Source organism: Neodiprion pinetum, chromosome 2 (genome assembly GCF_021155775.2).
Source record: "Neodiprion pinetum isolate iyNeoPine1 chromosome 2, iyNeoPine1.2, whole genome shotgun sequence".
NCBI lineage: Eukaryota > Metazoa > Arthropoda > Insecta > Hymenoptera > Diprionidae > Neodiprion > Neodiprion pinetum.
In genome coordinates, this window is record NC_060233.1 from 18,798,507 (window position 1) to 18,825,734 (window position 27,228).

Below are 27,228 nucleotides of genomic sequence, written 5' to 3' on the forward strand. Positions count from 1 at the left end.
TTAATGACAAAACGATTGTAGGTAAATCAACTTACCGGATGATTCTGTAAGGCGAAACAGCCAAACAGAATTACAATTATTGTATAAATACAATAACAATAGATCCTTCAAGATGAACAAAGCTTATAATAGTTCTTAGCTGGAACGTACGAAAACATATCCCTAGCTCCTTACAAGTATTGCCCGATACCAAGGAATAAACTCAAAGATGTACACGTGGCAACGCCCAGTAACAGGCAACCAACAAACATAAGAACAACGCGCAATACCTTTCAAGCCGTTCCATATCAATATCACAATTAACAATTACCGAAGGGAATCATACGAAAAATATATACGTAAACTTATTCCAAAACTACGAACTATCACATCCTTAAATACCCTAATTCTGTTAAGATTGTTACAACACGAACTCCTAAGAGTATTCGCAGCAGCGCAATCATAGTATTAGCTTTAATACCAAATGAATAGCAAGTATGTCCCATAAACAACTACTATTGTACTCCAGGTGAATAATGATAATAATTAATTATAACATATACGCAATTCCATATATTTACACGCTGTCAAACTAGCCAAATAATAAGTATCCAATATGGTAATCTTAATATATAGACTTTGTAACGAAGAGGATAGTAAGAACATTTAGGAAGTAAACTACAACTAGAACTCAGCGCATCATAACCTCGCCGCGACATATGACACCATCACGAAACATGGGTCACCTCTATCACACGTGCATTGTGATCACCATATTAGGAAATAGCAGTTACAATTGGTCCAGGTCTTAACGTCTGCGGAAAGGGGGGAGGAAGCACTGTAGCCAGGGGGGGCCTGCTGCCCCCGGCACCAAATCTCACACTGTAATGATTCTTTATGATTTTCTATCAGTAATTATAATATTGTAAGCGGGTCGTACCTAAAGTTAAAATAGCCACCTCGTTTTATTCATTATTGAACTACATACACTACAGAACAATAAAAAGGTAAACTTATCTTTCTAACATGGGCGCGTCCGATTGTAAAATCGAAAAGAAAGCTAATAGTCGTAACAAAAGATATAGCAGGCACAAAAAATAGAAGGACAGAATAAATTAATAAATAAATTTACAGTGGCCGATCCATGTATGACTAAAATCTAAAGACAAAAAAACGGCCGGGCTTAAGGTTATAAAAGATAAAATGAGCCAATAGGCGTCACAAAAGAGAATTAAAAGGAGCGGAACCAAAAAAAAAGAAACGAAATAAATATGTATAAATAATAAGAGGGACAAAACAAAACAACACAGAGCTACTGGGAACCCCGGGGTCTTCTTTGTGGGCCAGGTTCCTTCTTCTTGCTCACGAAGATCTCCTGTCCTCCAGACTACTCGGCAACGGGATAATCAGTTTGTGTGAAATATATAAGAAATGGTGCGGTCCTTTCGGATAGGTGACCGACTAATCGTCTTTTGGCTCGCTTGGTCTCAGCAGCTCCGTACATGCGGATTTTGAATTTTCGTGTACTGGCAATCCTGGCCAGCCTCACGTGACCAAATCTAGCCCGATATCTCGCACAACACGGATAGGAAGCTAATGGTGCAACAACTCTACACCTACACTACCACACCAAAACGGTGTTATACCGTGTATAAAAAGCTCGCAATACAGTAATAGCTAAGAGCAAAGATCACGGGCGAACATGCGACGAGGATATCGTGCCCTAGTTTTAATACCTAGAATAAGGGGGAAGGTGCGCAGTAGTTTTACAAAAAATGTGTATGTGTCAGCTCCGACACACGACTGGAGTTTACTCGTTACGAACGATAATTATGATATATATCGAATAGAAAAAAATTGTAAATGAACGCATCTTCCAAAATGATAAGAGAAACAAACATATATCTCTAATTATTCGGATTATTTATATTACTTCAATAAAATCTTAGTACATAAAAATACACGTATCAATGCATAGAAGTACAAGAAAACTTTAAAATCAAAACATTAAAAGTTGATGGTTAGGTTGCTGTTTGTGTACGTTGTATCGATACAATAAATGCTACTATAATACGCAGGCACACAACACACACGTACAAACATACGCACACATTTAACTCTCAGACCAGAGGTAGTGAACTATACAGTCAGACTACGAAGCATCGCACAAAGAGGGAGGCTCCGAGTATAGGATACGCTGTGTAATGTATTCCATCTTCTTTTGTACGTTCAATCCTACAGATATATATGTTTGTCTCTTTCTACTTAACACCTCAAGTTTTCGTGTTACACTTGATTTGACTCCTCATATAATTTCCGTACCGGGCCCTATAACTCAAATCGTTTCTTGAGAAGTAAACTCCAAAAATTAAAGCGGGGGATCGTTTTGCGCAGCAATCGATCCCCATAAGAACGGCGACCGATCATCGGATCGTCCTCTTGGTTTCCACCACTAGATTCGGTATCTCGTCCTCGGTACAATCTCGCGGTAAAATCCTTTTGCCTTTTGCCGCCAAACTTTTTCTACGAAGTTACTCTGACTAAACTCCAGCGAGCTTCCCGCTCCATTTTGTTAAACTAATTTAAAATGTAACACTAGGAACCTCGTTGTTTGGGACTAGAAATCTGAAACTACAAAATAAATCCAAGTTAATCAAAGTATCCAAATATATCCAAATCAGTCATTCCATCAAACTCTCTCACCAATCTGCGCTGCAATTCATCATATCCAGATTACTTTCCAAAGGTAAGTCAATTTAAATCTTTTATCTAACGATTACTCTTTCCTCAGTTTGTTTGATTAGAGCGATAGAATAACCGTTGCCCGGGGTATTCAATACTTTATCGGTAATTGGTGACCCAAACTACTGATGTGAGTCTAGCTGTAACCGTGCGATGATGCCAATGTCTAACACTTGGAAATTTTTACGAGGTACCGTACCGACGTCACATTAGGCTGAAATTGCACGTGCAGCAACACTGATATATATATACACTGGATTGGATTAAGCGTGGTGCCGTCACGCCAATTGAACGGTAGCCATTTTGTACAGATTCTTGTCACTTTAGATATATATATATATATATATACACGTGATATATGTATGTGTATATATATATATATATATATATATATATATATATATACACGTGATATATGTATGTGTATATATATATATATATATATATATATATATATATATATATATATATATGTATGTGTATATAATCGATTGCGATGGAAAATTACAGTAACAATTATTGAGGTAACAATGAGTCCCTGCGTTTTTTGCAAAACAAAGCAATCAAAATATAGTGGGCGATCATTTCACAAGTGAGTATACAACGCTGAAGCGTTCTGCAAATGATAACTTGCAGAGGTTATGTCAGCATACGAAGTATTTACTAATTATATTTAACGAGTATTATAACGTACGAATCGGGTCAGTAAAAATTCACAATATTTGAATTATGAACCGATCTTATTATAATTGAAATTGAAAACTCGGGTATTATTGACTCAGGGATTAAATTATAATTCGATATGTAGATTTCCCGTGAAAGATGTGTTGCGCCTTCAGCAGTGGTTGACCCTGGTTAAAATTCCATCAGAAACAGACAGAAGACGAATCCTGTCTGAATCGAGTGTGTTTTTGTCACGGTAATTTCAGACAGAAGCAGTTGGATATGCCCGTTCTTATACGCATCTATGTGCAACAGCAGACAGAATTCCTATCCACTCGTGTCCGATTCTATACGCATTTTGCTATTAAATGGACAGAATTTTTATCCGCATCTACCGGTTTTCTATACGCAGACGTTGTCCACCTGGAATAACGCGCAGATGGATTCTATCGGTTTCTAATGTACCTCTATCAGCACTGGTTTAAATACGGTCCACAGATGCATTCTGTCCGCATCTATGCGCTGCTGATGAACTATTTCATTCCGTCTATTTCTATCAATGTATCTACCCTGGTGTTGCCCATGATCACGTACGTATTGAGAAAATAGCAGTACCTTTGGAATGACAAATCAACCCTGAATTACTTTTTTGGTTGAAAATCAAAGTTTTCATCCCGTCAGTATTCAGATCATGGACAAAATGTGATTTATTGTTTTCATACAGTAATGTTCATATATGCCTACTGCCCACGTCCGGCTGACTTGTTACTGCGCAGAGACAAAAAACTGAGTCGTTTTTGGTCTTTGCGCAGGAATGGGTTAATCCAATCCCTACAAAAAATGTCGTATGAAGATATACGGTACTATCCCAATTTAGTATGGTTTTCGTATCCGTATTGTATGCGAACCTATCCGAATGTATCCGGTTCGTAGCGATTTGTATCTGGACCTATCGTAAACCTATACATTCCGATAGGTTCACATACAATGAGGATACAAAAACCATATTGAATTCGGATAGTACCTTATATCTTCATCCGACATTTTTTGTAGGGATGTGGGTAGGCATATCTGAACACTACTGCCCAGCATTTATACTAATATGCGCTATTATACATATACCAAAAACAAACTGCAAATCGATGTGAAATCAAACGTGTGACCTTGTCGTGATCGCGAGAAAGCTGAATATAGGTCCCACGGCAGGAGCAAGATCGATCACCCGATGACGTCTTTCATTTGTTTCAAGCCTGCAATATATTAACATCCACCTATGCACTGAAATAACATACATGTACATAATAAGCGGGAGTGAAGTATATACACCTAGAATGAGCCATACGTCGCAGAGATAATTTTTCTTTGAATTGTTTTTATTGCGAGAATACAAATATGACAAAATCATCCCGTGACTGTCTCTACGTGACTGACTCTCGCTCTTACTCGCTGAGTTCCTCATTCGGCGTGTGTTCCGCATCTAACAAGTATGTTGAAAAGCAGAAGTCTTCATAAGTGGCACGGTTTTCGTTTCCTACGAAGTTTACATATGTTAATCTGACGTTATAAACTGACAAACCTGTATTTTCTTCTTTATTGTCATGATCTTCAAGTATCCTAATAGGGGAGTTTCCGACATCGTCAGTAATGTTGGAGTTGGTGCCTATATCATCCCCCGCGTCTGATTTCTGATCATCCTCTTCTAGAGACAGATATAAATAATCAATATCACAGAAGCGCCAATATATGTCTATATATGTATAATAAGAATATGGTTAGTGGTAAACTCAAATGTCAACTGTAGGAAAGTGGAGATGGTTCGTACAAATGTACAACACCGATGAAATCTCATGATTATACATGCTAAGGCGATATGTAGCGCTATGGTTAAATGTATTTAATTACGTGCACTCTATCATGATCAAGTTTTAATTTACCGGGTACACTTGATGTCATCGATGATGTCGATGGCTTATCAGTCTTTTTCAGTTTGTTTAGGTCGGATATCTTCCTAGTGACGTAAAGGTTTACTTTTGATAATTCCATTTGCGTATTGAATTCAGAAGCCTTCTGTATGGCCAGTAAGCGGTGACGGTAGATATCTGTAAGAATTGGTTATATTGTGCGTAAGTTCGGAAAACGATTCGGAGGCGATTCAGTATATATGCCTGTCTGCGGGCCAAGAATGACGATATTACGAATACGCGAGCTGGCGTATAATCAGACTCATCATCATCGCGCTTGAATTGCGAAAAAGGATCACAAACAATGGTTTTGGGTAACAGATACTTAGATTGAATACGTATGCGCTATTATGCCAATAGGGTATTATCTCCGTTGTGGAATACAGGTATTCCTTACTGCATACTAACACAGTTACTTTTCCTACTCGGGTTTATCTCTGGGGATGTGTATGTATAGGCTTGATAATGTAGTCCAGATGATGAAAGACGTACCACTTATAGCGAGCATCTTTGTTTCATCCAATTTTGCTTTTGCCGGTTTGTCTTTGAATTTATTTGATTGTGTACCAGTGATACTGCTATTTTTCAGAACGTCGTATCCAAATACTGCTACGGCGATTTCCTTCACGAACATCTGATTCGACTTTGCCCTGTTGACGGCACCATTGTACGTACTATAGGGGATCCATACGTTATGTCCCAAATGAATCTGTGAAATGGTATATGGTCGACAATTAATTCATGTAAATACATTACCATTGCCTCGTCAGTGTGCAAACTTACCTTGTCGTTTGAAATATGTCCAGGTGGTGGTGCATTACAACCTTCCAAGTTACGTATGACTCCGTCATATTGTTCCGACATAACTGTGGACACGTATATACTACTCAGTGACTGATACTTATGATAATTCATTTCAGGTTTTGTTTCACGCTAAGGGGAAAATACCTCAAGATTCCAGTGACAAATTGATTATTTGGGATGAAATAGTTGAAATTAATGAATCAAACTCGAATTTATTTATTGCAATTGTAACCTAATTTTGAATAATTCCAATCATTCACTTGTTTTCGAACGATTCTCGATAATTCACTTCAACTAGAGTAAATATCTTATTGTTTTTGTGATTTTTATTCGTATTTCTGATCAGTCAAATGAGTTCGTTTCATTTAATCCAATTGTTTGTGTGATTTTGTTTTTTCTTATTTGATTTATTTCTTCGAGAATAATTATCGATAATATACTCATTGGGGTGAATATCTGAATATTTCAATCTTTCTTTGGTACTTTCTGTGTCTTCAAATGAGTTGACCTTATTTTTTTCAATTCAATTTCAATTTTCTTTCGGAGGTTCGATAATTCACGTACAGTTTTTTGATCTTGTTTAATTTTTTTTCTGTGTTAATTTTTATTATTTAATCAAGCCGCTGTAAATTCTCGTCAATTTATGGACCTATTCGTAATTCGAATCAACGAGTCACTTCCCCCTCGCGTTCAAACCAAGCAGCCGGTGGAGGGCATTCTTTGGATTACATGAAATCTGATCTGTGGTATCTTGAATATTGACAGCTATGAATGCGATGGTATCATCATGTTTCAAACAATTATTTCCCGAGAAATAGCCGAGCTAAAGATACTATACTTCCAAAATTGTATAGAAATCTACTTTCTTTTTTTTCAACGCTTCATAAACTTTGAGCACAATAAAAACTGATAAGCCGTCGTGAAAAGTAGGAAAATGAAAGTGATTCTTGTTCTCGATTGTTAGATACTTGTGCAATAGACGATCGACAGTTAGCTGATGCTTCTACAACCCGCCATATAAAAGGTAATGATTTCGGCAGGACTGACCATGTGCGGCCGCATATGTACCAATTTATAGTCGAAAAATAATGAAAACCTGCCTCTTCGAGACAGTTCAAATTGAACCGCTTTTAGCTTTCCTCCCACCAACATAGCTAAAAGCTGGTTTGAAAAACCCCTTTAACAAAATTCTCAATCAGAAAACGTAAGGTTATTGTATATTTCGAGCAATTTTCGTAGTTTCGCAAATTTGTTTTGCCACCGTGTCAGGATCCCCTCCCACCTCCCCTTCACTGGGAAATGGAGCATAACCCAAAATACCCCAGGAATTTCCGGAAACCCCCACCGATCTCTATAGTAACGATTACTCTGGTAACCAATCATCATAGTAACGATTACCATGGTACCCAATCATTATAGTAACGATTGCCATGGTAACCGTTACCATGGAAATCGGTTGCCACCATGGTAACGGTTACCATGGCAACCAATCTCTATAGTAACAATTGTCATGGCCCAGCGTAAAACCTCCTACCCTCCCCGCCCCTCTGAGCGTAACGGGCCCAGCGTGACGGACGCAGCGTAACGCGCCTGGCGTGGCGTTACACGTGACGCCCCCCACCCCAGCCCCCCACCTTCAGTAAAGAAGGTTTTTCAAACAGTCAATAATAATCGTAGTGCTGTGTAGGCTTAAGAACATTTTGAACGATCAATTACATAATCTACAATCGATTTACACTGCCTACCTTGGTCTGCATATCTGTCAAATCAATTGTCAATGAATAATGTATGCGTACCTTTGAATTCTTTGAAATACTGGATGACATCGCGCTGCAGTTCCATGTTCAGTGTTGTAAGTTCCTTCATCATTAAATTTTGACTGGCAATCGTAGTTTCATCTTTGGAACATTTCGCCTTTAGATTTTTAATCTGTTGCAAGAGGTCTGCATGACTAAGGTCATCACATCCCTGTAAAATTACCAATTCAATTACTATCATCACATATGTCATTCAGGTCCAATCCAACCATCAATTTCGTATGCATAACACAATTCAACAAAATATATATATATATATATATATATATTTTTTTGATACGTCATTTGTTCGTTGCATCAGTCACGTAACTACATTGGAAAAGATTCACCAACTTGATTAACTACTGCGAGGTATACGTATGTATGATAGTTTTTTTTCAATATCAATGTATAGTCTACACATGGACAAAACGACGTACAGATTTGTAAAAGAATTTGTCTTGGATCTTTCTTGAGCGAATTTCTGCTGTACAATTTTAGGATTGGAAAATTTTTCATACATCGCAATAATTCTCGAACAATTTTGTGAAAAAGATGCAAGTTCCAAATAAAGTTTAGCAATTTAACACACAGTATTGAATGTCAGTGATGTCTGTGAAAATAACTAATTTGAAATCACTATACAGACGGAATCATTATTCTGGGCTTCTTTCATATCATTACGCAGTCCGCAATGGAGCCCAAACTGCTCATCGGGAATATAACGGGTACCTAATAGAATTTCAGTTCGAAATATGCGATTGAACCAATTACCGAATTCATGTTTTTGCTGTCCAGGGTATTATCGGTCGTCTTTCGTGCCGCTGATGTATTACTGTCCTTCGCCGTCATACTACTGCTTCGATTTCCCTTCTTTTTAACAGCCTGCATTTTATAATTATGAAAATGAGCATTGATTCACCGTAACAATAAGTGTGTATGAGTTACTCTATATTTACAGACGAATCGGGCTTCTTTGCAGGTTTAACTATTTTTTCGACCATTGGTTTATCTAAGGCTTTGGGAGACTGAGCGGATTTTTTACCTACATCAAGACCACTATCCGGCTGCAAATAATGTACATAGCATATACAATTACATAATCAAACATGGCTTTCATTTGAAGCACTCACCGACTGCTTGTTTTTGCTAAGTTCTACATCGTCTGGTGTCATCGCATTAGGCTCCGTCAGAATAGAGCTTTGAGCCTCTCTCACTTTATCAGCCTACATATCGTAAATGTGAAAACGAGCATGTCATTTATCATCATAAAGTGCGTATGGGTTACTCTATAATATTTACCGATGAATTGGGCTTCTGTGGTTTGGTCATTTTCTCAGCCACTGGTTCACCGAAGGATTCGTGAGATCTTGTAGATTTTTTCCCTGAACCGCAGCCGTCTGCATCCTGTAAAACATACAAATATACAACGGCTGAACGGAATAGTGCATCGTGTGACAGTGTGGAGTAGGGTCGATTTCCGTCTAGTGTGTGAGGTTGGTAGTGCGCGCCGAAGGCGAGTGCTGCTTTCACACGAGCTGGCTATCGGCCAATCTACACGTGTTGTACATGCTATTTTTCATCATTCCTGCAATAGGGGAAAATAGGATTTTAGTAACCTGTGTGGCGCGCGTAATGCAAGTGCCTCATTTTCGCCTGAGGGTAGGAATAAGGCACTTTACGCACGCTACACGTACTTCGAAAATCATACTTTAGAAGCAGATGTTGCAAAAAATATGTAACGTTAGTTCTGCATCATTAGTGGGTTGAAATATTGAAAGACGTACCTATATTTGATACAGCCTAACCTTGTCTATCAAAGACAAAAATTGGGGACAGGCCAGTGGGCCGAACTTGATCATTAAATCCATGAAGCTACTTTCAAAAAATTTACAATAGAAACAATTATTGATCGAGATTGAATTTCATATCTCATCTAAGAATCTCAATTGCAATAAGTTCCACTGATAAAGCATAGTGTGATGACTTGTAACATTCGTGCTCAGAGATATATTCAAAACTGCAAAAAAAAAAAACAAATCTTCAAAGTAACCTACCGTAGCTTTTCGTTTAATCGGGCCACTTTTTTTCATATTCTTTTTATCATTGTGGACTTCACCAGGTTCGATATTCTCCTGATCATCTTCAATAGTGTTCACTTCATTTCCTACAGGTGTCATCGTATCTTCTGCAACGTGTTTTTGTCGAAGTGCTTCTAATTTTTCATTCAACTTTAGTTTTATCTTCTGAGATTCATGACGCGATGGTGCCTTTATGAAATAAGCGTACAATCATGAAATCATTATCTATATGGGGTACTCCAGCCATAATCATCCAAGATTTGACTCGACGTTTTTTTATTATTCTTTTTTTATAATTTTACACGATGTAGTTCTATATCGTGTACATCAAAGAAGCATCTATGAATTTTTTCAGATTCTTAGTTGGAACCGGTTTTTCAGGATAAATATTACAGACGTCGATTAATATACAACCTTCGATCTTCCTGCAACGAAGCACAGGTATTCTACGTCGAAAAACTCAACCTTTGACGCCTAGACCATCGTGGACCATATATTCACTCTTTCTACGACTTTACCTACAATTCAGATCAAAAAATCGTTTTCCAGTGCCCATAAATATTGGTGTTAGTGATCAGAGTCTACACTATGGCTTTTTCTGTTCGAAAATATCATATCTCATCCTACTGGGTTGCAAAAATTCATAAATTTTAATTTTTTTAATAATAAACTTTTTAAATCAGTATATTTCTAATAATAAACTTTTTATCAGTAATTTTCTGAACCTAATGGGATGAGATATGATATTTCCGAACAGGAAAAGCCATAATATAGACTATGATCACTAACACCAATATTTATGGGCACTGAAAAACGATTTTTTAATCTGAATTGTAGGTAAAGTCATAGAAAGAGTAAATGGTCTAGGCGTCAAAAATTGAGTTTTCTTTACACATGCATGCGAAATCCTCGTTTGCCCACCGCTAGGAGGCACCCAAAGCCCGGCCTTCGCGCACCGCGCGTGAGAATAATTTTTCCTACCATCAGGCGATGCGCAAAATACTTTGCCCACCGCAAGCGGTGGGCAAAATGTTTTGCGTACCGCCTAGCGGTAGGCAAAATTTTATTCTCACGCGCGGTGAGCTGAAGCCGGCTTTCGCTGCCCCCAAGCACTGCACAGCGCGGACTTTCGCATACATTCACAAAGAAAAATAGTGTTCGATACGCGAGGCCAAACTCGCTTCTTGCGCACTACTCGTCTGAAGGGCGCACGAAGCCTCGGCTTCGTGCTGCCTTCAGACTCGTACTGCGCAAAACGCTTGTTTGCCCTCTTGTATCGAAATATACTATTTTCGACGTGGAATACCCGTGCTTCGTTGCAAGAAGATCGAAGGATGTATACTAGTCGACGTTTGTAATATTTATACTGAGAAAACGGTTCAAAGTAAAAATCTAAAAGAATTAATTCATAGATGCCATGACATACACAACTCCTGCCATGACACTCCTTTGACATACACAATATAGACCTCCATCGTGTAAAACTATACAAAAATTATTAAAAAAAACGTTCAGTCCAATCTTGGGTGATTATGGCTGGAATGCCCCATATACACCTTTGTGTAGGTGCTGCAACATCTGGTAGTAAACAACAACAACATCGTCAGCTTCGTATCTATATGTACCTATATACCTTTTTCGCACGTTTAGCTAATGCGTCGGAGTCTTCTGAAGATATTTCCGAAGCTGACAAAATCAAATTCGAAGGAGGTGCAACTTGCCTTTTCTCTCCACTTTTCGCTCGTAATTTTTCAATAGTGTCTGAAAACAGAATAATCAAACGTGTTCAAAATAGCACACCATCCTATACATTATATTTTCACTCTGGTTTGTGATAATGATTTAAACATGAATTATCGTGAATTCTTCAAGTGACGATCATAAATAACTACTGGCAATCCAAATTTGTTCCATGTAACGTTGGATCATTGTTCGGATGTCGAAAAAATGCGAACTTGTTAAGCATTGAGCAAGCCCGCTAAATATTGCTTTTGAAAAAAATAAACTTGATTTTTATGACAAAAAAAATGACTTTCCACTGTCTAATAATTTCTTGATAATTCATTGCGAAAGTATGTAATGATTTCGTTGGTCAGTTTTCGAGTACATCGAAATCCTGAATCAAGGGATCAACTGAAATAACCGACGGAATAACCAGAATAACAAACCTTCGAAGTGAAAAATCTAATTTACAATAAAAAATTGATGAAAAAAAGTATAATTTCATGACATATAATGTGAAATGACAAAGGAAAGTTAGAATAAAACAAGAATGATTTGAAATACATGAATTAATTTCTATTATTTCAGCATTGAAAAAAAAACATGTTCAGCTGACTGGTGCATGTCGAATCATAAGTTATTTCCCCCTTTTAGAGAGGTGTCAAAAGTCTGAAAAATTGTGTCAATGCTCCTAGCTCATCCCCAAATCGGCGGTATGAATTTTATCATCAAACACGAATATTTACTGTCGAAAATAAATAGACAATTCATGCGCACCGCCGTCTTTGACGCTCAGGGCGGCGGTGTCCTTTGATACTTTCTTTCAAATGTTAATATACGCGTATATATGATGGGAATTAGGATAATATATCGCTCATATAAACATTTGAGGGCCTGTCGTATAGTTCTGCGAACAGTGAGGATTTATCGATTATATTAACATTTTTTTAACTTCACTCGAAGTTGTATTTTTCTCATTTTATAGCGATAAAAAAAAATATACCATAATTGTAAATACTTGCATAATAAGTAACGGAATGTATGAATTATCAAACGTCCGGAATATAAAAAAAATGAATGAATTTCGGTTTTCTTTGTGTATAATTATTTAATATATATAGGTCTAATTGGTAATTCAATTAAAAAATCTCACTACAAAACATCCGTTCGGCATATGTAGTATTATTCTCAGACCGATGATATGGCTCGCGTATTAGAATATATAACCCGATAGCTGATAAATAATGGTGTTATTTATTATACACTTACCGTCAACACAGAGTATGATAGCCTGGCAGTATGAGCCTGCAGGTCCACACTTGATATTATAATACTTTCGATGATCGATGTTATCGGCATCAAAGTGATTAATTTTTGTCACGGGAACAATGTTTTTCATATCGTGACGTGAACATTGCACTTTGAACTTCACCAACGCGAACATTATCCCCAGTAGCTCCGCGCTACGTGTTGATATTGAACAAACACTGTATGCCGGTGTAATAACTTAGAAATTGTCTCGTGTTATTATATTCACCCGTCAGTTCAAAATATACACGTGGTCGTGAAGCTCGTGTGAACTACCGCGCGCGCAACTGCACACAGCCCGTGAGCCTTATGAGGCGAGGAGGGGGTATGCCGGCGTTCAGGCCCATCCACGCGTGCTACAACGAGAACGCGTCAACTCGCTAACTAGCGAGCTATCGCGTACACAGTGGTTGGCGTGAGTGGAACTGGCGTGACTACTATATACAGGTAATAACAAGTGATTATTCTAAGGTTCGGATGCTAAATAGCAGGGATGTAAATGTAATAAGGATGAAAAACAATAACGAATGATTGAAATATTCAGATATTATTTGGGCGCTTCACGAATTATCAACCATTGTCTGGGCTCGAAAAATTCGATTTGCGTAAATTTTTTTCCTTACTTTCTGTGACTCGAGTAAATTAGTAAATTCAACAAGTTTCAATCCGATATAGGACGTCGTATGCTGCATGTTCAGGCGAGGAATATGCTAACCAGTTCTTTAGACAAAATTGCTATGCGTATTTTTATCGTATATTTAGCGTGACAATAAAAATTTGAAGAAATATATTTTCTGTGTGAAAAACTCTCAGCTTTCCGGAACTATTTTCTATCTTTCATTTACTCTGCTCAAACGACCTCCAAAACACGTTTTTTGTCAAAGAATAACGATTTCTATTGCCCCGCAATGTTGTATCATTCTTTTGAATTTTTATTCTAACAGCTGAGATTTTTTTACTCATGAACACAAATTTTCAGAATGGAAAGGCTACGCGGTCGCGCGCGTTAGGTACGATTGATTTATAAAGACAATTGTAATAAAGAGAATTTTATTTACCGTTCTTTATTAATTAATCGTAGCTCACGCGCGACTACTATATTATACAGCCTTCCCACTCTGAAAATTTGTTTCTTTTATGACTGGAAAAATCTCAACTGTCAGAATAAAAATTCGAAACAATGACAAGACATTGCGGCGCAAAAGAAATCGCTGTTTCTGTTTTGTCAAAAATCGTGATTCTTGATTGGTTATGGCAGAGTCAATGTGAACTAAAAAATGGATCCGAAAAGCGGAGAGTTTTTCACACATAAGTTTTTTTTTTCAATTTTCATTGTGACTCGAAATCTGCGATAAGAATGCGCATACAAATTTTGTCCAAAAAAATTGGATATCGCATTCCTCGTGAAAGGTACGTCCTATTGGACTGAAGCTTGTTGAATCTACTAATTTACTTGATGGGTCACAGAATAAGAGGAAAATAATTATGAGGCAAATCGCATTAATTTTTCGGGCCGAAAAATTGGTTGATGATTGCGGTGGAATGTCCCATTCACTCATAAATGGAATTGAATTATCGAGAATAGAAAAACTAGTGTATCAAATAGTATCAATTGCATTAAAAGATTTATCAAGTGAATTATTATGAATATGATTTCGATCTGCAACTATAAATTTGTATAACACACTTAAATTATGATTTATCATTTCCTATCGCGGAATTTTCCGTGCGGATTAGTGAATGACTGCGTGAATATCCTTTGATTATCATGTATTTTCAGTGTGACAGTAATTAACTCCGATAATCTGGAATAAATACCAGTGAATCATCGAGATAAAATTAAAGGATATTCATTTCCAACATGGAAAATGAAAGAGCAGCAGATCCTAAGCCACGTAAACGTTACAAACTGTTCTTGGATCCAGAGTACCAACCACATTGGGTTTCTACGAGGACTCATTCATTTTGGGTTGCTGATGCAACTGTTCCGCCACCAGAAACCGACGTCGACGCATCAGGTATTGGTCCAACCAAAGACCGTTTAATTGGTACAAATGTGGAGTATGCAATTTTTTTTTTAACACACGCCAATACCACGCGCCTATAATTTATCCTATACCAGGTTGCAAGCGGAACATCTATAGGCTATTTCTGTTGGAAAAGGTGGAAGATCTTTTTTTTGCGTCATCTATGCTCACGCTATAATTATAGTTACAATGAGCCGTAAAAATTTATTAACGTCGAAATTCGTACATTTGTCTTGGATGATGCATATGAGTTTATACTACTTCACCTTAGGGATTTTTATTATTACAGTTAATAATTTATGAACTCGTGAGTTCGAAAAGTATATTGCTTAGAATTTGAAGGATATTACTGTATATCCAGCTCGCCTAGAATGCTTGAAACATTTTTGTTTTATGTGAGAAAAAAATCACGATATATCGGTTTTTAAATTCTTGGAAATAAAATTCAAGTTAGAATATGGGACATAGGACACGTTTTAGGGTCAGCTTGTAATTGTTTCATATTTTCTTCGGTTCTCAATCTTTGACGTCCCTGTACTTAGCAGAGCAATGTTGGAGAAACCGAATATAATTGGTACCATAATTAGGTGCTTTTTAGGTGCTAATTAGGTGCCCGATTCAAAATTTGGTGCTTGATTTTTTAATTAGGAAAAATCGATTTTTGCCGCGCGCTGCCAGCGGGACGTCAGGCTAGCAGAGCACCCCACGTAACTCGACAAGTACCGGGGTTAGGGAGAAGTACTCTCCGTAGGAATTAAGTGCTTTTTAAGTGCTACTCGGGTAGACTATCTAGAATTTACGGGATCAATTTTTCGATCAGTAAAAATCGATTTTTGCCGCGCGCTGCCAGCCGGACGTGAGGCTAGCAGAGCGCCGCATGTAACTCGACAAGTACCGGGATTAGGGAGAAGTATTCTCCGTAGGAATTAGGAACTTTTCAAGTGCTACTCGGGCATGCTATACGGAACTTCCGGCATCGACGTCTCGATGTACTTTGATACATGGTAAACGTTGTATATCAACACATACATTCTAAAATCACGAGATACGCTGTATACGTATTATATCAAAATACCAGCAAAATTTTTCAATTCTTTCCGCATCTCGTTTTTACGACGGCAAAAGTTATTCGATTCCAACCAAGTAAATAACCCTTCGTCTGCACACACCCGCCACGACCCTCCGCCACGACCTTTCGACTGCATATAGGGTCAATCTGACTCTAACCGTTTTTCAACCGATTGTATCGTACTAAATGAACCGACTGCGTATTTTGATGACGGGACGCCATTAGAACAGAGTAGGAATCGGACACTTTGATGACTATGCGGTCATTTTGGTGACTGTCACGAATGTGTATTTGTATGAATCGGATATTTTGATGACTGGGATTTTTTGGCGTGATCCTGAAAATTCAAAAATTCGAAAATTTTGTTGCCAATTTCTGCCCAAGGCGAAACCACAATTGCATAGCTGTGGCTGTTGTGATAGCCTTCCTTTCCCATGGACTCGCGCGCGAAGCGCGCGAGGCCAGTTGCTCATCAAATTTACAACAAACCTCGTAACTAGGCACCCAAAAAGGTCCGTCATCAGTATATATGATACATGTAAATATATAAATACGCATTATTAATTTTTTTTTGCACATACACTTTTTGTAATAAATTGTTCTTATTTATGGCCCAAGCGTTGATTTTTGAGAATACTAAAATCGAAGTGCCCAAAAATAGGTAAAATACAATTGTATGTGCAAAAAAAAAAATAATAATGCGTATTTATATATTTACATGTATCGTATATACTGATGACGGACCTTTTTGGGTGCCTAGGTACGAGGTTTGTTGTAAATTTGCTGAGCAACTGGCGTCGCGCGCTTCGCGCGCGAGTCCAGGGGAAAGGAAAACTATCACAACAGCCACAGCTATGCAATTGTGGTTTCGCCTTGGGCAGAAATTGGCAACAAAATTTTCGAATTTTCAGGATCACGCCAAAAAATCCCAGTCATCAAAATAACCGATTCATACAAATACACATTCGTGACAGTCACCAAAATTAACGCATAGTCATCAAATTGTCCGATTCCTACTCTGTTCTAATGGCATCCCGTCACCAAAATACGCAGTCGGTTCATTTAGTACGATACAATTGGTTGGAAAACGGTTGGGGTCAGATTGACCCTATATGCAGTCGGAGGGTCGTGGCGGAGGTGTGCAGACGGAAGGTTATTTACTTGGTTGGAATCGAATAACTTTTGCCGTGGTAAAAACGAGATGTGGAAAGAATTGAAAAATATTGCTGGTATTTTGATATACATACATACAGCGTACCTCGTGATTTTAGAATGTATGTGTTAATAAACAACGTTTACGATGTATGAAAGTACATCAAGACGTCGTTCCCGGAAGTTCCGTATAGCATGCCCGAGTAGCACTTAAAGAGCACTCAATTCCTACGGAGAGTACTTCTCCCTTACCCCGGTATTTGTCGAGTTACGTGGGGTGCTCTGCTATCCTGACGGCCCGCTGGCAGCGCGCGGCAAAAATCGATTATTCCTAATTAAAAAATCAATCCCGGAAATTCTGGATAGTGTACCCGAGTAGCACTTAAAAAGCACTTAATTCGTACGAAGTGTACTTCTCCCTAACCCCGGTACTTGTCGAGTTACGTGGGGTGCTTTGCTAGCATGACGTCCCGCTAGCAGCGCGCGGCAATAATCGATTTTTTCTCATTAAAAAATCAAGCACCAAATTCTTGAATCGGGCACCTAATTAGCACCTAAAAAGCACCTAATTATGGTACCAATTATATTCGGTTTCTCCAACATTGCTCTGCTGAGTACAGGGACGTCAATCTTTGTACGTTATTATATTACTTGTGCCAAAGTTATTGTTAGTCAATTAATGTTTTCAGATCAAAATTCTGTGGGATCGGGCGAGAATATGTTGTTAAATACCGAGGATGATACGTCACATTGTGTTTCCGATTCTAATCAATCATCTGCTGCATCTTCGATGGAGCCTGATCTAAGCAATGACTGCTGTGGAAATATGTCACATGAGGAGAATGATGATGTCTGTGTGTCGGATGAAGAGCACTTGACAGATCCCGATGTAGAAAATTCTGATGACTCACAATCAGACGATTCCCACGATTCGCACGACAATTTACAAAATTTTGACGATTCTGAAACTTCGGAAGAAGATGAACCTCACGAACGAGTCGGGCGAGAAGACGGTGTGAATGACGACGATATTATGTTTGATCAATCTGTTCTGTCCGTGTCGGATGTTATGGAAATGGTCATGGCATATTGTATGCGTTTTTCTGTATCCCATGAGGCCCGAAAAGCACTGGTGGATATGATACAATGTTTGGCCGGACCAAGGTATGAGAATTGGTCAATTAGCAAATTCCAAATCAAAAAGAAGTACGAGCCGCCTGAAGATGTTATGACTTACACTTTTTTTTGCTCTTCATGCAAAATACCTATTTTGGGACCAATCACAAAAAGGGAATTTGAAAATAATTCAGTTACTTGCGAAGAGTGCCTTCAGCTACAAAATCTGACGATGCAATCGCCGAATAGGTTCATTTACATTGATTTGAAGTACCAATTTAAGCAACTCTTGAGTAGTCGAAAGATCCGTGAGAGCCTAATGGAAAACTTAATAACACGAGACGCTGCGCTCGCTCGTGCACCACCGACCGTAATGACAGACATTTATGACAGCGAGCTGTATAGAGCGGCAATTGGGGAATATTTTCAGAATGCTGATCATGTCCTCACGTACAACTTCAATACAGATGGAATGCCGATTTTTAATAGCTCCAATAGAAGCAGTTGGCCATTGCTATTAATTGTGAATGAATTACCTCCCCATCTGCGATTTAAGCACGTCCTTCTAGCTGGATTATGGGTTGGAAATAAGGAACCCAGTCCTACCATGATGAACACTTTTCTCCAACAGTTCGTTTCACAGGCAAATCACCTAACCGAACGAGGCCTCAAATTGAAAAATGACATGGGCCGAAAGACAACTTTCAAAATAATACCACTGTGTTGCGTTTGTGACTCCGTGGCAAGACCTATTGTCCAGTGCAGGTTACAATATAACGGATATCGCAGCTGTAGTTGGTGCTATGCTCATGGGAATTATGTACGTGGAGCTGTGCGCTATTTATTCGGCGAAGTAGACGCAGACGGGAGAACACACGAGTCTCATAAAGAGGATGTAGAAAATGCCACACGACTTCGGAAACCTGTGAATGGCGTCAAAGGAGCTAGCATTTTGTTACAGTTGCTCCTATTTAATATGGTGTGGGGATTTCCCTTTGAATACATGCACGCCATATTACTCGGTGTAATAAAACTTCTGTGGGATATTTGGACAACTCCCGGGAGTCCAATTTATCTGGCCCCAGCCATTCAAAATCAAATCAACGATAGATTGATGCGAATGACTCCTACACACGAAATTCATCGATTGCCGAGAAAATTATCGAAAAGAGGCAAGTGGAAAGCTTCTGAATGGCAGTCATGGTTATTATTCTACAGCCTCCCTTGTTTAGACGGTCTCATACCAGACGCTGCTTTGGAACACCTATCACTTTTAGTAGACAGTTCGTTCATACTTCTGCAAAACAAAATTTCCGAAGCAGATTTAAATAAGTGCGAACTGAATCTCACGAAATTCGTAGCTGAATTTGAAATTTTATACGGAAAAGAATATGTGACATTCAATGTACATAGCTTACTGCATGTGGTGAAATCCGTGAAATCGTCAGGACCGTTGTGGACGACTTCTGCTTTCAGTTTTGAGAGTACCAATTACAGACTAAAACAACAAGTCAATGGACCGAAAGGGGTTGACGATCAAATCGCAATGGGATACCTCAATAAAAATATGTTCCAATGGAAATTGGGGGAAAACATGGAACTCTCGGAAGAAAGCCAGAATTACTGCAAGCGTCTCTTTGCCGGCCGTCCTCACACTTCGAATTGCACAATAACACCTGACAATGTAGTTTTGCTTGGCAAACCTGTCGTACATGATAACGGGGAAGTCATATACGCTCGGTGTATATTCAAAAATACCCCTTTTCACAGCGCACGATATCGGCCGAACAAAAAAACTAACGATTCCGTAGTGCAATTGGTCACAACGGATATAGTTCAAATAACTGGATTTGTACTCGTTGATGGTCGGACCTATATCGATGCACAGAATATTGATGTGGTTGTAGAATTGCACGTACCGCACATTGTGAGAGTAAGGCGAAGCGATGAATATCGAAGAATCCCCATGGACGATATCCAAGAGAAACTGCTATTTCTGAGCGTCAACAATTTGACATATATTTGCAAATCTCCTTGCATCATAGATTAAGATAAACTATGTACAAAAAAAATTTACAGCTATATAGCATAGACAGGGTTTATAAACTTGTCAGACAATATTTACTCTTTGCAGGGCTGATGTTAAAATTTGTTCAAGATGTTTAAAATCCTACCATAAGTTAAAATTTGTGTACACTGATTATTATAGTACAATACAATTATAATAAAGACTGAATTGACGAAGGACAAAATAAATGTAAAAAAATACTGTATATCCGCTTTGCTTAAAATTATATCATTTAATAATGATTTATTTTTTTATACAAGTGACCGGAATGCGAAACTGAAGTTATCAAGAAAAGTAATTTTTCTTAAATTCTGAAATATCGTTCTGGTTTCTACAGAAGAAAACTTTGGCTAACAAAACTATTTTTCCTTGACTATAGTTGGGTGAAAGAAACCGAAATCCGACATGTAAAACCCAGACTCAAATTCCCCGTTTACCGGTATTATATTTTAGAGTGAAAATTACGAAATTGAAATGCTGCAATTAAAAACGCATCGTGTCGATAATACATGAAAACCGGACAGACAGGCTATCTATCGGATGCAGATAGAGGCCGATAGAATTTGTATACGCGATTGCGGACAGAAGAGGGTTATTCGTTGTCGGTAGCGAATGCGGATAGAAGCCGATAGAATTTGTATACGCGATTGCGGATAGATCCAGATGAATTCGCACGCTGCTCAGCGCTGCGTACACATTCGGACAGACGGGCTGTCTGTAATTGCCAACAGAAGCGGATGGCTTGTTGTAAAGAGCGAATGAGGATAGAGGCCGATAGAATTTGTATATGAAATTGCGGATAGACGCCGTCAAGCAGTTAGAAGTCCAATAAATACCGTCTGAAATTCATAGTCATGCGTACATGAAACTGATAGATGCAGACAGAAATTCAATGTTGGATCACTTGTGCGGATAAAGCTGACAGAATCCCGTCAAGTTCTTATACATTTCAGTTACATATTCTATTGGTTTCTGATGGAATTTTAACCAGGGGAAAGAAATGAAGAGGAAGGACTGGAAGCCAAACCGAAATAGCACATTGTGTTCAGCTCATTTTGCAAATGACTGCTTTGATAGGACAGGATTCCTAATTACATTGAAAAAGAACAGTGTACCAACTATATTTGATAACCCAAAATCAGAGTGTTCATCTTGTCACCGATTAAGGGAATATGGACATGGCTATTCATTCTTCAAGTAAGTACCGTTACTCAATGCAACATAACGTGTGAATTAATAAATTTAAATTCTGCTTGTCATGTAGGTTCCCATTGGATGAACCTGATATTATGAAGCAGTGGATCGCAAATATAAACATTGGACCGTGGTCTCCATCAAGTGATAGCTTTCTGTGTTCCGACCACTTTGAACCCTCTTGCTTTCAGAAGAAAAGTAAAAATTATATAACTTTACGAAAAGGCAGTATCCCAACGTTATTTGGTAAGATCTGAAACTATTAATCCCTTTTAGGTCAGAGAAAACTCAGTGTGCATGAAGACACGTTGATGTGATGCACTATTGCGTCAATGCCGTCGAAGCGGTTAATTACCTACAGATTATAAAGTGCTCTGTTACAGAAAAATCGTGTGTGACACATTTCTGTGTATTTCCATTGTCGTTATTTATTAGTAACTTATCTGTAGGTGAAAACTTGCAGCAGACCGAATTTCAGGATGAATCCGATCGGCCCACCACAGTGAATTTAACCAAATTACATGATCACCTACACATTTGTACCTGATTTGCATGCTCAGGCATGTACATCTTTTTTATTTTCTTTTGATTGTGCTTGTAACTTTTTCTTCATGTGAATGGAATGTGGATTGATACTACTAATTATATTACGGTTGTGGTTTATCGCACGCAACTCTATAAAAATGCCTTAACGTTTGCAAGGAATGTTTTATTCTCCATATTTTTGAATAAAGTTTTTACTCACCCAATTCGATATAATTTAATTCAAAACTTTTTTTTACATGTCTTAAGCTCCACTTTGATGATCAATGGATGGTAAATGGATTCCCCAACGGTTGAATTAGTGTTATACAAATTTTTGAATAATCCGTATGGAATTCAGCCCACCATAGGATGAAGGATAATGAACGGAAACTTCTTAGAATTGAGGACTTCTTTTGAACATAAAGAAAAATCACGCTTAAATACAAGTTTTTCGTCATATTATTTAATGATCTTTTACACCATATAATTGTAAATAATAATATACTTTCGAAAAAATGATTTGTTCTTCATTTAATGTGTCAAACATTATTTTACTCGTCAAAAACTTTTTTGTGTGACGAATATATCGTTAGATCTAAATAGCATATATTACGCAGTTTAAATCTAGCGCGCATTTTGTGACAACTTTCTGTACAAGATGGCGGAAATTCAATTGTTCAATTGGACGCACGAGCTTACACGTAGAGTATACGGTAATATCCAATCCAGTGTATATATATATCAGTGTGCAGCAAACGCTGGATGCAGCATGCTCTGATTGATTAATTCACCAAAGTCACCACTTGGTGACGTCTCACGTGTGACGTCGGCACAACACTCCACGAAAATACCCGAATGCTAGACACTAGAATCAATTGGGCAAGTACAATTAGACTCACATCAGTAGTTTGGGTCATAAATTACCGATAAAGTATTTAAATACACTGGACAACGATCGTTCTATCGCACTATTCAGATAAACCCGGGAAAAAGAGAATGTTTATTATAACTTATTGAAATAGAGTTTTGTCACCTCCTATTGGATGACTGGATCTCGGCAACGTTGGGTTGATGCAATGGAAGGGAATTCTTTCAAAGAAACACTGATTGTGAGTTGAAATTAGAATTTGTTTTAAGCTGAATACATTCTGATGAAGAATACAAAGTAGGAATGAACAATTTTAATACAATGATATAAATGCACTAATAAACCGGGCAGTATTACGTCGTTGAAATGCAAGTGCCAGAGGATTTTATCGCAAGAGTCTACCGAGAACAAGTAGCAAACTGGAGATTAAAACCAAGAGAGCGAATTAACGCTGGGTGCTTGTATTTATGACAGTAGAGGTGAGAATATTCCACCTCAAGCATTGTCCCGCAACGACATATTTCGTCCCCTTACTCTGAGCGTTACAACTAGGTCAGCATGCTATGCTATGGAATTTGTTGGTGCCGGGTGCAGAGTTGGACTTTGGATCTTTTCTTCAACTCTTGCTCCATTCCATCTTGCTTCTTCGCCGTATTCCAAGATTTAAAACTAGGTCCATGTTCATCTTTTGGGATTGAATTATTATGCGTTATGGGCATGAGCTTCATGTATACGCGTATTGGTGAGGTGCGCTATTATTGTGGGTGTGTGTGTTCTGTGCGCACAATCCCTTGGTAACAGTACTACGGGAGTTCAGAATCTTACGTGACTTTAGAAGGGGTGGCCTTCGCCTGTATAACCACAGGACAAGTATATGCTCGAGATCGCTGTTCTTTACAATTACTGTTATACATCGGAGCTATACCCATACCATTGTGATGGAGCTGGAACATTTCTAATGAAATATAACAGTTTATATCCTCTCGTAGGAACATGCCGGGGATTATTTAGATGAATACAAAATTTATCATGCAGCGTAGCCCGCCTTATGCGCTTGGCTTTCTTATCGGCAGCAGTGCTCAAATTACGCGATTATGCACTTCATATGCACTGTCGCCGAGCCCGGCGAGAGGCCGTGTGAGCAGTCTCAATACTGCTTCCAGGCGTAACGCACGTCTAATTTAATATAATATAACGTTAACACTTCCTTTTACCATTTTTTGTTATCAATCATCATTCAATTCTCTGTTTGAATAAACATATAAATACCTATATAATCGTTGCGCAATATTTGCATGACAAATTTGGCGATCCTGCCAGGATCCGGTTTAAACCAACGAACGTGGCGCGCGTATCAAACGGCCGGATCATAGTGACGAATTTTGGAAGTGAGTGCGTAAGCCCAATAAATTCACGCGCGAACCTTCGGCTACGCGTTTATAAGTAATTATTACGAATTGTACCTAGCAAGGGATAGAATGAAAGGCCGCCTTGCGTAGACAATCAAGGACTGCGTGTAGACCGCTTGATAACCAGGGACTGAGTGTAGACCGCCTGATTCTACACTGGACAATTCCTATAGTGAACTTGTGTATTTATTGGAAAGGAAGCAAGTATAAAATTCTGCACTCCTTAGATACAATAAACTTCGCGTTTAAACCATCTAAGTGAAGTGAAGTGAGAATAAGGACATCGAGACTCGAACCGCTCTTATATTCTTGCCCCCGGTGCCTGTCAGAGACTCCAGGACATCGAAGCCTCGTACCGACGGCTACCACGATCTTCGAGTGTGATGCTTCACACCTCAATTTGGCTACTCCTAGCGTAAGTACAAGCATTTTGTTACTTACTCGAGTCACCATAAACTTATCGAAGGACAAATCGTGATCGAAACTAAGAATTTGATGGTCAAACTTGAATCATTCGAATAAATAAAGTCAAAGCTTGACTCAAGGTAAATTTAAAAAAAATAAATTCACAATGGACGTGAACGAAAACAATGACCGGAGATCGGCAGTACCTCCCACTATTGTTGAGACTGCAGAAGATGGACAATCCGTCACTTCTGAATCCCGGTTTGAAGAGAGATTTTGGGATTTGACGAACCAAATGACTCAGCTTGTGAATAGGCTACAAGAAGCCACCGAACGTAATGATTTAACTGCAATGGGCAGATACCGTCTTGGTCTAGAGCAATTAAACGGAGAGAGGTTAACTGCGCGTCAACTTGCTCGCCGCGAAGATTCGCCTATAGAAGAGGTTACCCGTTTTATTCAATTGAGAAATCAAGAACGCCGTGAACACGACTTCATTCGTCGCAATAATGTAGAAATAAATCGAAACTCTGAAACAGTTCCGCGTCCCGAAGACACGCTTGAAAGCGTCACCAACCAAATGTTTCAGGAAATGCAACAACCGAATAACCAATTAACCGAAGAAAACCGTCAAGAGGAAGCTCTTACAAATAGTAATACCAATCGAGAAGCAATCAATAACTATTATCGCTTAACAACTAGCGATGATCCGAATGTTTCTAATATTTTGAGACCGCCCGGAAACCATACCGGAGCGATACCGCGAATTCAACTAGATACCGCGCGTCTCGTTGAATCAGAGGTGGAAGGTCCTTCTCAGATAGCTCCCTCAATCGTAACAAACCCACCACGTTACTCGGCATTATACGGGCTCGCTCAAAACCGATTGCTGCCACCGACACCGCGCATCAATGAGGTGGGCTCCCCAGCCAATTCAGACTCGGACCATCAAGGTATAAATGCGATGGCAGTACCGATCCTTCACCAAAATCGCTCATTAGAAAACGACCGATTCTCCACCGCGCGAGCCAATGTGAACCATGATATCTTGTCGGATACGGATTCGACACTGCAACGCGTTCTCGAGGAAAGCCGACGTTTATCACGGATGCCGAACGTACGCCTTACACCAAGGCCTAGTCCACAGTGGCCTAATGGTCCGACGGATTACGAAATCCCACGAGGTACTGGTAGCAATACCCGTAACAACGTCCCGCGTCGTCGTCTAGAACAGCAAGGAGAGGATGAACTTCGAAGAGCCTTGGAAATGTCTGCTACTTTACCACATCGTCGTCCGGACACTGTGACGTTCAGTATGTCCCAGTTGCTGAGTGATCCCGAAGCTTTACGCCAACAGCAAGAGATAATGAGAAACATTGAGGAACTTGCGCGAAGAAACCAAACAAGAATTCAACTACCGGCAACTGCGCCACCCCGAGACGTGTTTCCCCCTCGGAATCCAAGAGACCCAGGCCCGTATGCACGAACGGAAGCTTACTTGAATGATGTCAGCCTACGCCCCGATGCTGCCGGAAGATACCCCGGAGAACCAAATCGCCCAGCGGACGAGCCCTATGCGATCCAAGATTTCCTACCCGCGTTTCAAGCCATCAAGATGATTGATTGCAGACTGGAAGGAAAAGCAGGCGAAGACGTACACGCTTGGATCATGCAAGTAAAAGCCGCCGATATGGTAGTTATGCCAACCCAACGTTTCCCGTTTTTGAGCATGGTAATCAGCTTGAAGACAGGAGGAGCTCTTCAGAAGACCATCAACCAGAGGAGACCTTGTACAATCCCAACTTTACTCGAAGTCATAAGATCAGCCGTTATTGTCGAGAAAAGTGCCACCACATTGGAAATGGAGCTTGGCAGAACAGGCCAAAAGGGCGACACTGTGGACGCCTACAATCTCAAATTTAATCAGATCTACCAAGACCTCGTAGCTGCCTTCTCGAATCAACAACTACGAGCGAACATCGATCCTAATCTTCAAGACCTCGAAAATAGAGTGTGCCAGTACTATCTGTACGGACTTAATCCGAGGATATTCCATCAAGTCAAAAACCGTCAGTACTTCAAGTTACTAGAAGCCCAGAAGGCCGCGAAAGAAGCCGAAGGCGAGGAATTGAATTTCCGAATGCATCAACAACAGCTGATGAACAGTAACGACACAGCCTCGAAACCCACGTTTTGGAACAAGTCCCAAATTTATGGGCCAGGCAGCGCATCAGATACGCGAAGATTCCAGGTACAACAAAGAACCTCGACGAACTCGCCAAGGTCAACTCCTCGACCACCAGCGTCTGTCCACCACCACGATGAAGCGGAACAAGATG

General features: G+C 39.2%; 2 protein-coding genes and 1 long non-coding RNA gene across 4 annotated transcripts; 2 read left to right on the forward strand and 1 right to left on the reverse strand.

Moving 5' to 3' along the window:
• Positions 1 to 4,743: 4,743 nt before the first annotated feature.
• Positions 4,744 to 13,484, reverse strand: LOC124211966 (uncharacterized). 2 transcript variants are annotated; one of them, XM_046611570.2, is made up of 13 exons: positions 13,018 to 13,484; positions 11,660 to 11,787; positions 10,003 to 10,215; positions 9,248 to 9,352; positions 9,079 to 9,171; positions 8,905 to 9,012; positions 8,720 to 8,830; positions 7,946 to 8,117; positions 6,129 to 6,211; positions 5,838 to 6,054; positions 5,319 to 5,483; positions 4,961 to 5,083; positions 4,744 to 4,861 (listed from the first exon to the last, which is right to left on the reverse strand). In XM_046611570.2, the coding sequence occupies exons 1-13, from the start codon at positions 13,190 to 13,192 to the stop codon at positions 4,824 to 4,826; spliced, it is 1,731 nt and encodes a 576-aa protein (XP_046467526.1). In that variant the 5' UTR covers positions 13,193 to 13,484; the 3' UTR covers positions 4,744 to 4,823. The 2 variants fall into 2 exon arrangements, with proteins under 2 accessions (XP_046467526.1, XP_046467527.1); XM_046611571.2 differs by lacking the exon at positions 13,018 to 13,484 and having other exon boundaries at positions 4,745 to 5,083; positions 11,652 to 11,981.
• A 1,433-nt stretch (positions 13,485 to 14,917) lies between these two features.
• Positions 14,918 to 21,412, forward strand: LOC124212212 (uncharacterized). Its single transcript, XM_046612085.2, has 2 exons — positions 14,918 to 15,074; positions 17,994 to 21,412. Exons 1-2 carry the CDS (start codon positions 14,918 to 14,920, stop codon positions 20,468 to 20,470), a joined length of 2,634 nt encoding a protein of 877 aa, XP_046468041.1. The 3' UTR covers positions 20,471 to 21,412.
• Positions 21,413 to 21,492: 80 nt separating this feature from the next.
• LOC124211968 (uncharacterized) lies at positions 21,493 to 22,242 on the forward strand. The gene is made up of 3 exons (XR_011176373.1): positions 21,493 to 21,685; positions 21,753 to 21,928; positions 22,132 to 22,242. It is a non-coding gene; the product is annotated as an uncharacterized lncRNA (long non-coding RNA).
• The last annotated feature ends 4,986 nt before the right edge of the window (positions 22,243 to 27,228 follow it).

What these genes read in the sequence shown, in the direction of transcription:
- LOC124211966 (XM_046611570.2), bottom strand. Translation starts at nt 13,192, where the DNA reads ATGTTCGCGTTGGTGAAGTTCAAAGTGCAATGTTCACGTCACGATATG. An exon ending in CACAGAAGCCCAATTCATCG is followed by an intron (nt 9,172 to 9,247) that starts GTAAATATTATA and finishes TACGATATGTAG; the next exon opens with GCTGATAAAGTGAGAGAGGC. An exon ending in GACATATTTCAAACGACAAG is followed by an intron (nt 6,055 to 6,128) that starts GTAAGTTTGCAC and finishes ACCATTTCACAG; the next exon opens with ATTCATTTGGGACATAACGT.
- LOC124212212 (XM_046612085.2), top strand. Translation starts at nt 14,918, where the DNA reads ATGGAAAATGAAAGAGCAGCAGATCCTAAGCCACGTAAACGTTACAAA. An exon ending in AACCGACGTCGACGCATCAG is followed by an intron (nt 15,075 to 17,993) that starts GTATTGGTCCAA and finishes TAATGTTTTCAG; the next exon opens with ATCAAAATTCTGTGGGATCG.